At 36.7% G+C, this 12,441-nt stretch overlaps 1 protein-coding gene across 1 annotated transcript in view; it reads right to left on the bottom strand.

Annotated features, from left to right (window-relative positions):
* LOC127629864 (sortilin-related receptor-like) overlaps window positions 1–12,441 on the bottom strand; it is a 90,698-nt gene that overhangs the window by 21,118 nt on the left and 57,139 nt on the right. The window contains exons 11-24 of the mRNA XM_052107141.1: window positions 11,939–12,012; window positions 11,725–11,813; window positions 11,441–11,619; window positions 10,778–10,964; window positions 9,712–9,840; window positions 6,591–6,676; window positions 5,242–5,414; window positions 4,027–4,158; window positions 3,850–3,941; window positions 3,440–3,686; window positions 3,185–3,323; window positions 1,929–2,102; window positions 871–984; window positions 657–779 (exon numbers count right to left, since the gene is read on the bottom strand). Of these exons, the coding sequence (XP_051963101.1) occupies window positions 657–779; window positions 871–984; window positions 1,929–2,102; window positions 3,185–3,323; window positions 3,440–3,686; window positions 3,850–3,941; window positions 4,027–4,158; window positions 5,242–5,414; window positions 6,591–6,676; window positions 9,712–9,840; window positions 10,778–10,964; window positions 11,441–11,619; window positions 11,725–11,813; window positions 11,939–12,012 (1,938 nt within the window). The remainder of the gene's footprint in view (window positions 1–656; window positions 780–870; window positions 985–1,928; window positions 2,103–3,184; window positions 3,324–3,439; window positions 3,687–3,849; window positions 3,942–4,026; window positions 4,159–5,241; window positions 5,415–6,590; window positions 6,677–9,711; window positions 9,841–10,777; window positions 10,965–11,440; window positions 11,620–11,724; window positions 11,814–11,938; window positions 12,013–12,441) is intronic.

Raw genomic sequence — 12,441 nt, 5'->3', positions numbered from 1 at the left:
TTCTTTATAACATGTTCATTTACTTTTTTGTTTTTTTTAATAAAACATTTTTGGGGGTTAAAATCATATGAGTTATAAGAAAAAAGGAAATTTAAGTGCAGTGACTTGTTTTTGACTGGTTTTTTTTTACCATTTTAAATTACTAATTTGTCTTCCCTTCGTTTTAAATGGTCCAGCTGTGTAGCTGTAATGTAACGTACAAATATTCTGTGTCATTTCTCAATTAATTTGAGGTAATAAAAGCGGCTTGTTGGCTACTCGTTTGAAGCATTTGTTTCAGAACCTGGTGCATTTTCTCTTAGTTCAGTCCGTTTAGCATGTATGAACATGGAAGTCTTAAACAACACATATACGATTAGTATGGTTGACAAATGTGTACAGGTATTTCGTTCATTTTAACAGGTATATTGATTTAGGAGCTAAATCCTGAAATAGTGCACAAACATTCTGACCAATACGGGGGAAGATTCCTCACATGTGACTTTTATTAATACAGTTTTGGTCCGATTTGAAATGTTGCCTTGTGAAAGCAAACCAAAGCAAGATGAAAATGCAACATTGTAACAATTGAAGCCCCTGTTTCAGAACAAAACAAATGAGCTACGGGTCTGAAAACGCCCTTTGAACGACTACCCATTACATCCACACATACATACCACAGTGCTCCTCATCACTGTTATCTCCACAGTCATCCTCGTGGTCGCACTTAAAGGTCAGCGGGATGCAAGAACCAGAGGCCACACAGCGAAACTGTACCGCAGGATCACAAGCAGTGGTGGCTGCAGAAAGAGAATGACAGATGAAACATACCACAAGCACATCTGTGTACTTTTATATGAGAGAGTGGGCGGAGCTGGTGCTGTCACTCACGGCACTCCTGCTCATCACTCATGTCGCCACAGTCATTGTCACTGTCACACTTCCAGATGCTGCTGATGCACTTTCCATTGGAGCAGCGGTACTGGTTTGGCAAACAGGTGTATTCTGATGGGAAAACATTAATAAAAAAACTATATTAAATATTAATATTAAATCACTTTTAAATAGAATGGCACAGAAAATATCCCTTTTCCTGACAGACATTACTGTATTAGGTGTCCTAAAATATTATACCTGTCTCTGTGAAAGTTCTAGACTCTAAACAGAAAAGTAAAATGTGGCTGCTGTCTTTGTTTAGCCAACCCAAAGACTTTGAATTGTTTTCTACCTGTCATTTATTTTGCCCGTTCACAGGGCAGCCAATAAATGAGTAGCAGGAAGTGCTGAAGTCTGGCTGTAGAAGCGGACCATTCATGTTAAACACCATCTTCACCTTAACAAGCCTTGTCAAAATATTAGTGTGTTGTGCAAGAACACTATATTGTTACTGTTGTCCTGCTCCTGATTATAATGGTCTCAACATTATGATGGATACCTAAGAGATCTATCTATCTTTGTATAGTGGGGTTTGAAAAGGGGTAGCATCTAGTTCAGTGGCAAAGTATGGCGGGCGTTCCAGAATCACTTACAAACCTTTAAATGCAAAGAAGTTAAGCTTGTTTATTAGCTTTTAAGATTTATTCATATCTGAATCTTTAAAGGTATAGTTCTCCCAAAAAGTAAAATTCTCTCATTTACTTTTATAAAAATATGAATCTGTTTCTCACCCACACCTATCATATAATTTCTGAAGATATAGATTTAACCACTGGAGTCTGACACATTACTTCTATGCTGACTTTGAGCTTTTTTGCGCTTCCAAATTTTGGTATCCATTCACTTGCCTTTTGAGGACCAACAGAGCTGAATTATTCTTCTAAATGTATTTGTTTGTGTTCTGCTGAAGAAAGAGAGTCATACACATCTGGGATGGCATGAAGTTGAGTAAATGATGAGAGAATTTAAATGTTTGGGTGATCTATTCCTTAAAGTCAATGTTTGTGTCAGACCTGTCTTAACACATGTGTTATTGTGGAGCTGGTATCCACTGGGACACTGGCACTGGAGCTCTCCAGATGGCAGGGTCGTGAAAGAAACTCCATCAGGACACACACAATGACGCTTATTTCCAGGCTGGGGAAGACACAGCAGACTGCATGGCTGGTCGGCACAAGCATTCTGACCTACAGGAGAGAGGGATTATTCAAAAAAACATTTCTATATCCCAATTAAATCATTTGTGGTCACTATTTCAAAAAGCATTTTAATTTCAAGACTTTTGTGGCTCATGTTTATTATCTTTCGAAACATCTACAGCATATGTAAGTATGCTCCTAAAAGTTGACAAAGCGTACTTTTAGCAGATATAAATAATTACATTTACATTCTCCTTCCACAAAAAACAGACAAAATATATTGATGACACATCTCTACCGAGCACAAACAGAGGTATAACATTTTTGTCCAATAAAGTGCTCGACAGAATGAGGACATCTCCTTCTATATTATAAATATCACCTGCCAAGACTGACACATATATTAAAGACTACGGCCACGGCCACATGAATATGTTTTAGTTTGAAAACTAATTCATTTCATTACGTTTTAGCCTTCCGTCCACAATGAAATGACGTTTTGCTCAGCGAAACACTCGTTTCGAAAAACGCTCTCCCAACTGGATATATTTGAAAACGCATTCTACAGGTTGTAGTGTGGACAAGGAAAATGGAGATATTCCAAAACTATGGTTTATTTGTTGTCTTGTGACACAGTCATGTGATCTATTCAACCCAAAACAATCAAGATTGCGGCCCATGTTGTAGCGCGTTGTTGTACCAGCTATTCACTTTGATAGCGTTGTTAAAGATAAATGTTCCTTTGTACAACCTTCACATTGCATTCCTTTAAAAGCAACTGGAAAGTTTTTTTAGAATTGCTGTCGGCGGGGAAATACGAGGACATTTGCGTTTCAGACCATACATGGAAATGGCGTAGGGCCACGCTTTTTAAGTTTTTCCGCATTCGCAGTTTCAGTTTGAACCAGGAACTTTTGGAAAACATATGAATATGACAGTGTGGATGGTGAGAGTTTCGAAAATGAAAACGCTGTTTTCAAATGTATGTGGAATAATGTGGATGTAGTCTATGAGTGACGTAAAAAATGGCACAAGTCCTTATGTCTCACAGCAACTGGACAGACAGGACAGAAAACTGCACTCGTCAAAACATTTCATGGTTTCTATAATGTCCCTCTAAAAGGACTAACCTCTGTTTTTTCCCTTGTAGAAGATCTTAAGATCCATCACTCCAGTCAATCTGCCCACTATCAACTCACTGTCTGGTGAGCCTGATTTAGGAGCTTTGAAGATGCCCATTTTGGACCAGTCATCCCAGTAAAGGTCATTCTAATCAAAGACAGTATATTTTCAAATATGAAATATGTGCTTTAGATCATCAAATATAAATTCAGAAGCTGTTTCAGCTGCAACAGTCCCAGGCAGTGTTAAACAACAAGGCCTACCTTAAAAACTGCAATAGCATAGGGATGAGGCAGGCTATCCATTAGTACAGTGCGGTGACCTCCGTTGAAGTCAGATCTCTCGATGCGGTCTCCGTACGCCTCTGTCCAATACAGCCAGTTCTCATCGGCTGTGATGCCATTGGGCCAGCGAACTCCCTCTGACACAATACAGGATATATTGGAACCGTCCATCCAGCTGCGGTAGATGCCCGCCACACGATCACCCCAATCAGTCCAAAACATCAAGCTGAGGGAGCCACAAACAGGTTTTTATTTTATTTTGATGTTTAATGAAGGCTCGGGTGTCAAGGTTTCAAATTTTATAATATACTCCGTATCAAAAACTAAAACTACATTTAATTTGTGGTCATTTTTATTTAATTTTAGTTGGTAGATTGTGGGAACTGTACCTTTCTCCAGGCATGAGAGTCAGAGCTCGAGGGTGCTCCAGCACTGAAGCGTTCACCAGAGTGCGTCTCAGATCTCCGTCAGAGTTGGACACCTGGAAGACAGAGCATGTAAAAATGACTACATGGACAAACACTGTTTAAATTAAAATTGCTATAGTTATTTCTAACATCAATTACCTCAATTTTCCGAGCACCTGCATCCACCCAGTACAGCAACCTGCTGATGGGGTCAAATGACAGAGCTTCCACGTTTTGAAGGTCCTTCTTGACAATCACTTCCTGTCCTGAGCTTCCATTCAAACACAGTCTCTACAACATAAAAAACAATGTTTACACAAAATTAGACACAATACTGCCAAAGGTCTGAGACCAGTAGTGAAAATGCTTGTATATGTATTGTCTTTTTCTATTTTTATATATTTTTTTATTATTATAAACTGAATAAATAGTAGTGTCATTTGATTAAAATATTTAATCAGGATTAATCTCAGATTTTAAGCGCTTACATTTGACACTACACACATATTTATTTTACTGTCAAAATACATTTTGTTCCATAGAAGAAGACTTAATGAATATGTAACATTAATGATTTAACCCTCATAGTCCACAATATTAATCGTGGCTAATCACTTTGCTACACATCAAATGATGTGTGCCTTTTTGAACTCTACATGAAAAGTGCTTCAGAGAACGTCTTGATTTGCTCTTGTTTAGCAAATTGAAGTACAACTATAAGATCAAGTGGTCTACTGTCTTTCTTATAACATCAAATGTAAAACTAAAGTGATGAACATTTTATTGGGCTTTCAAGGTATTTGGTATCGTGATTCTGTGAGATCGTCTACCCATGGCTGCATCCTGTTTGTGTAATGACCCCGGACACGTTTCAACTACAAATCCAACTAGTGTTCAGAACTCACACGGAGCTGAATAAAATGTCAGAATATAATGTGAAAATTGGTAAATGGATTAATTGTGTTAAAGAAAACACGTTAAACAATTTCAACAGCTCTAATAAATTGCATAAACACTGGAGTGTAAATTTCAATAGCAAAAATTTACATTTGAAAGTATTTGGAACTTGCACCCAAGCTGACATGAACTTTGTGAAAAACTTGATCCATGTTATCTCAGCATAATTTGAGAATTATCAAAAGAGCATTCTGTTTTTCAGTGGAAACAAGGAAATCTGACCTTTTGTACAAAGGATGCTACCATGGTCAAAGTCAAATAATTGTCTATTATTTTTCTGATTATTTATCTAGATAGAGTGCAGATGTGGTCTCAGACATCTGGACCCCACTCTAAATGTATAAAACTGCATAAATATTTTAGCTTTAAGAACAAAAGCCAGGCATGCAAAAGATTTATTTAGACAGGTTTATTCACCTGTATTGTGTCCAGTGAAATATCAGCCCAGTATAAGCAGTTCTTCTCGTAGTCAAAGTCCAGTGCAACTGCCTCATGGAGACCCAAGAGGGGAAGCGGCTGGTCAGTGCCTGTGGCCAGATCATAGCGGTGGATGGAGTTCCTCACCGCATACAGGATAAACTCATTACTCTCTATAGAGTAAAGCCAAAATAAGACAGTAACACTGAATTACAAACTTCAAACTTCTCAGTTAAAGGGATAGTTCACTCAAAAATGAAAATTCTCTCATCATTTACTTGCCCTTAAAATTGCTCCAAACCAACATGACTTTCTTCTGTGGAACACAAAAGGAGATGGAAGAATATTCAGTCTCAGTCACCATTCAAAAGATGCAACAAATGTAAATGGTGACTGAGGCTAACATTCTGTCTAACATCTCCTTTAGTGTTACATGGAAGACACAGAGTCATGGGTTTGGAATGACATTAGGGGTGAGTAGTATAATTTTTGGATTAACTATGACTCATACGTGTGCCATAAAAATAGCTACTTATGTATTGATTACCTAATAATACTTTTGTGCTTTAAGATTCCTTTTGATTTAATGCTTTAAAGCACTCACCTCTAAAAAAGACAAAAGAAATAGCTACCCATTTCACAGGACCAAACTGATCCCTTCCAATTCATTGCAAATCATAAAAGAAATATGAAGGCACTGTTATGAGTCACATCACTTCCTGCCAACACTTGGTCAAAAGGGCTTCTCTAATACTCCATCTTCTCTCAGCCTTTTCTCTAGTTGCAGAGTCGAGCCAATCATCACAGCCACTGAAGTGTGGTCAAGAGGCTCAGCACCACAATGCAAGAGGGAAGAGGCAGTCTAGACAGCGATGACTCTTTAGAGCAGCACAGTGGTGAGTTACGCTTATGGCCATTTGGAGACTGAGCTCTAGGTTAATAAAACTTTTAACATTACACCAATGTGCAACTGGTAGACAGTTCATGACAGTCCACCAACAAATACATAAAGCTTACATCATAATATTAACTTAAATCTCTACACATGGGTTTGTATGGGTTTCCCTTCCCATAAATGCAGAGACAACTATAAATACGCCATTCATAGCTTTGAATGCTATTAAAAACATTGTTCTGTTTGTTGGAGCATTCCAACTACCCGAATCCGCAACACTGACTCAACCAATGGCATGAGTTTGGGGTGGGACTATCAGTTTGTTCTTTTTAAACGTTTGAAGCAGTTTATTAATAATGGCTGCACAACTTCATATTGAATCTCTTAGGACTGCCTGGTATTACATAAAAGGAAACAGGGAGGAAGACTGTGTATTCTGAGGAGGAGTTCTTACCTCCTACAGGACATGGCAGCATTTCTCCATCGAGTCGAGCTTCAACATCTCCTCCACTGCAGCTGTCTCCAGGCACCTTTCTGTACCTACAGCATCAGACAACACTATAGCATTAGGGGTTGTCGGACTAGTAGGTTAGTTCTGCCACTCATCAAAGTGCTGGGTCTTCGCTGACTCGTTGTGGATCACATGACTTCAGTTGTGTTTATTCTATCTATGGCAACAACAGGAGGAAAATTCCTCTGTCCACAAACTGCATCTCAGCGTAGTGGTGTGGCATTAATTGTATTTTATTTTTTTAAATATATATATTTCTGAAACCGCAAAAATGAAAAAGTGAACCGAGCAAAACACGTTGCAGACATTGTAGACACTCTGACGTCCAAGTTCATTTAACTCTTTAAGCCCTGAAGGTGTTTTTAAAGATTTCCTGTTTCAGTGGCATGACCAAAATTAAAGGCTTATAACTCAACAAAAAAACAAAGAGAGTCAATTTGATGGTATTATTTTAAAGAAAACCTTTAAAAAAAACTTTTTTATATAGATTATGTAAGGGCTAGGTGTGCATTAAACGATTTTAAATGCACAAAAAAAAAAAAATTATGGAGGCGCAGAACTACTCAACTCGAAGCGGAGGGTTGTTGCAAATTTAACTGGAAAACAAAAATGTACGGTTCATTTTATCTAAGGGTTGTTAGATCTACAGCTCTGCATATTGAGACACAAAGAATAAGTAGTGCGACCACACGCTTGGTCAAAACTGTGAATTTAAATACACAATCCAGAAATAATAACATCCACAGAACCTTGAAGGGTTGGCACTAAAGAGAAAATGTATTATTTCATTTTAATGAATTGGCATTTTCACATAAATGTGGAACTACTGACGTTACAATCATGCCAGTGACAGTAAGTAGCACTTACTGTATATAAGGGGAAAACAATTCAAAATACTCTGTAACCTGCAGATATTGACCTCTGAGACATCGGTATGTTATCCATCAAGGCTGCACGATTGACTGAATTACATATGAAATTGCAATTTGTCCTTGAAAGGTAGCGCTTCACAGCAAAATGCTCCATGCATTTTGTAAACAGAATTTTCAGCATTTTATTTTTCATTATTTATTATAAATAAGAGTGTAAATAAGGTAGCTCCAAAAAAAAAATATTTTGTTCCCAATCATGTCACCAGTACCTGAATAAAATTTTGTGTTGATACGACAAAGCAATCAAAAGTTCTAGCATTACAAATATCATTTATCATAGTGCCCAAAGACACCTCTATGTTTTCAAAAGCCTCTCCAAACAAATAAAACATAATAAGTGTACATAAGAACTAACTACACATGCAAATACAACAATGACTAAAGTAACATGTAGGAATGAGAAACAAGATCTCATACAGTTCCATTCTGTGTCACTTGAGCCATCATTCAGTCTGTGTTCAGGAGCCATCTCCTGGTGGCCATATTTAATTAGAGGAACGATCCTCTCTGCCAATATTTGGATGACTTCCACTTCTGGTTGTAGCGATCTAAATCCTAATAAAATTGGTTTAGCATTCTACATAATTTTCGACGATGTCATCTGATCCAGGAAAGTTAACATGCTTTTAGCAAGATAGCACATTATGTGATGTGTACACATGGTCCTTCACGTAGATTATCTAATGAACTATGCATCCTATTATGTTGTGTGTTGGCTCGTTTTAACAAGAATCACTCCTCTAAGTAATGGTATGTGATATTTTATGTTCTGTTTATTTTTCATGCAGTAATAAGCAAAAAAGCAGTTTATAAGCAACACCTGGTTGTATTCTACACTTTGAGAGCTTTCTAACAACATATGACACATTATTTGATCAGTTTGATGTTTTTACCGATTACAATAATATGCACAGTGCAAAATTATTAATAAATTATCAAAACTTCTGATTCGTCTGAAAATTTCAAAGCACTTTCATAATGCCTACACGCATTCTGAAGTACAGCTTCTAAGCTTTAATATGATACCTATTTTGTGATGGTCAAGACTGCAGTTATTAATATTTGTTTAATTATGGCAGGCCAATCCAAACAAAAGTTTAAAGTGTCCACATTCAAGCCAAAATCTTCTGAATCTCTCTAAAAATAATTGTCACCCACAGGGAGACAGATATTATAAGCAAATAGGACAAGATGGATTTGACAGGGTTTATGAGAATTCAAGACATATGGAGACATACAGAATTTCGTCTCTAAATCTCCATTCACACGCTCACCATTAACATAATGGACTTGCCAGAAACAGAATAAAAAACAAAAACAAAAAAAAAACACTGTTGTTTTCATGCATGGTGAGTAATTTATATAAACTAGTTAACTTAAAAATAATTTAATTAACAAGATTTAAAAAATTGGTTTAAATTATATTTATTTAAACATGCTTAAATTAGCCGATTATGAAATTTGTTCAAATAATGCCAAAGCAAATACAGATGTACACATGAATTTTGCTTACTAGGTTTTTGAAGTTAATACTTCCCCTAAGAATTAATTACTTCACACTTATTCTGAATTCATAATATGTACATTATTTTAAAGATTATTGAGGAAATTTGCCATCCAATTAAAATGCATAAATATTAAAAATTTACTTTAATATTTTTTTGACGGGTACCAACAGTTGACACTAGGTGATGCTGTAATTACATGATAACAAACTTTCTTCCTTTGATTAAAGGGTACTTCTTGCTCTTGAGATGTTTTCAAAATATGAGAAATTCCATTTATTTGCATATAAAATGCTAATTCCATTCATCATGTATTATTATTTATTAATGTCACTTCCCCATTAGCCCAGTAATCATTCTCTATTATTTTTATTAACCTCATTACCTCTAGCTCACATCTCAACTGAGTGAGCAGATCTAAACTCATCCAGCTAAATTCATTCCAAGCAGCAGTCTATGTTCTAAATAAATATTCTCCTCTCGACTGCAGATAATGTGGGGAGAGCGATGTGTGGTGAGACAGCTGTGGCAGATCTAATAATGCTTTCGGGCTGCTGATGGTGGTTGCTACCAATCTATATCCAGGAGGATATTTTCAGCTGGGATTGCAGGGATAACGGTTCTTACCCTTTGCTGCGGCGGTATGTGGTGCCCACCGGACAGGGCACTGGTGGGGCGTACAGATTGCCAGAGAACTCAGGATCAGGCATGCACACCTCGAGAGACAGATCCTCACTCAGCTTAAACCCATAATCACTGGGAAACATAAAGATCAGGCGGTCAACTACTGAGAAATTATTCAGAACTCACTATTCATTTGGTGCTCTTCATGTGAACACTTGGGATGAACATTTTCAGAAATGTTCGTAAGTTGACTGTCATTAAAATTTACAATCAATTAATCTAATTTAATTTTAATAGGAGGACTCCAAATAACATGAGCATGCAGCCAATGCATTATCATTAATAATAATTAATTATGAATGTAATATATACTGTATGCATATATATATAGATAGATAATAACGCAATATATGTAAATGCTATTTAATAATATTTTACATTTACATTTAATACAATTAACTACTACAAATGTAAATAGATAATAAAGTTCATTTAATTCCACTATTAATAAAGTTATTTAATAAATGAATATTTCATATATTTCAAATATATTTAGCAAAAATATTATATAATAATATTATTATTAGAAAATGCAGAGAAGGCTCTCACCAATAAAACCTTTGTATTTGGATATACAGCTTGATTTTTTGTTAAATAGGTTTTTTTTTTTTTTATTGTATTACTAAAATGTACTTCTGACTTTGAACGCAAGACAAATTATAGCACACAATGCAAGTACAGTCAGTGCATAACATAAACTGGTCACTCACAGTGAAATTACTGGTAAGCGGATCTAAACTGACTGAGAAACACTGCTTGATGCCATGTTGTACTTTTACACACTAGTACAGTGTTTGTAGGTAACATAATCATTATTTATATAGAAACACTCCCACACCTGAGTAGCACTTTTCATTTTAACAAGCCAATGAGTTATGTATTTTTATCCGTTTTTAAATTAAGCTCAGTCAGCTATTAACAACAATTGAACAATGATTTAGCATTACCACCCCAGTGAACACAATGACAATATGAAAAGAATGCAGATGGAGGTGATTTCAGCTCATACCACTCATAGTCCTGACGTGAACAGGAGCAGTTTGACAGAGTTACAGGCCTGTCGAAGTCCTCGCCATTGAAGCAGGTGGCATGCGGAGAGCGGCGCTTGTACACCATCTCTCTGCCCAACAGACAGCCATTTCCTCTCTCATCAGACGGAGACCAGAGTTTATAATCACCCTCTAAGCACGGCACACCTAAGAACATATAATACAAGGAATTAGTGTTTATTTTTAAAAATGTTGTCCCCTATCCCATATTATGTACAAATTATGTACAAATCCCAAAAGACTGTGGCTCATTGTTGCTATCAAAACACAGCTCTGTTTGTTTGAGCATTCCAACCAACCTGACACACCAATGTTGTGCATTGGTGATGTGACTATGCGTTGGTTCAGGACCTTCATGGACCACTTTTGATACTTTCAGGTCCTTTTTTAGGTTTAAAGAGAGGTACTATCCATTGCATTGTATTGAACAGACACATGCATTATTAAAAAACTACATTGTGCGTGTTCTGTATAAGAAAGTTAGTCATACAAGTTGACACGAGGGTCAGTATTTCACGGCAAAAATGTTTACTATCCCTTCAAAAATAACACATTTCTACTTTAATGTTGACGAATGGGCTATTGTGTACATCCTATTTAAATGAGTTGATAATCAATCTCACCAAGTACATCACTGGCGTTGACCTGCACAATGAGCCAGCTATGTGTCTGGTCTGCGTAAGACCCGAAGATAGTAAAGATGGTGCTCTTCTCCCCTGGTTCTGTCAGCAGCTGGTAGACATACACCTCCTGCTCAGAGAACTGGAACTCTTTCCAGGTTTCCCCCTCGTTTGTACTGAACCTGAGCCAGCAAAGGGCAGACACTGGCATCAGTACTGTCCTAATGCTGGAAAATACTCAGCTTATACTAAAAGCAGAGTGCCATTAGATCCTTAGATGGACTCACTTGAGAGTTCTGGTGGAGCCGCCCTGTGCGATAGCCAACAGGATCCCTCCATGATCTCCCCAGGTGTAGAAATGAGGACCAGCCAGGGCCTGGAGAACACACATATTCATTACATGTGAGAGTGAATGCTGCTTAGCCTTCCAAAATGTCTGGGAATTTCAATTTAAGATTATCATGGTGAATGGGTCTAGTTTGTAATACTTTATGACCTCACCTCTCTCCACCTGATCCCAGCACTGCTGGAAACATACACATTGGGCTTGTTTGCCAGATTCTTTCCCACAGATCCTGTGCAGATTAAACAGAGAGAGAGAGAGAGAGAGAGAGAGAGAGAGAGAGAGAGAGAGAGAGAGAGAGAGAAAGAGAGAGACAATATTGACTCTCGATTTTTCACCATTTTGACATTCAACATCTTGATGGCTTACAAGGGTATTATTATTTCAATTAGATGAACCATAATTAAACAAAATAATATTAAGTTACTTAAAAAAAAAAAAATCTAAAAAATAATGTAACACTCTAGCAAACAATTAAGGCATGTCTTCCACAGCAATTTTAACGCAAAAAAAAAAAAAATGAAATTCATTTATTTTAATCTATCTATCTATCTATCTATCTATCTATCTATCTATCTATCTATCTATCTATCTATCTATCTATCTATATATATATATATGTGCACCAAATGAAATAAAAAATACGGAGTTAAAAAAATTT

This window comes from Xyrauchen texanus, chromosome 36 (genome assembly GCF_025860055.1).
Source record: "Xyrauchen texanus isolate HMW12.3.18 chromosome 36, RBS_HiC_50CHRs, whole genome shotgun sequence".
Classification (NCBI taxonomy): domain Eukaryota; kingdom Metazoa; phylum Chordata; class Actinopteri; order Cypriniformes; family Catostomidae; genus Xyrauchen; species Xyrauchen texanus.
This window is presented reverse-complemented; position numbering and strand designations above follow the sequence as displayed.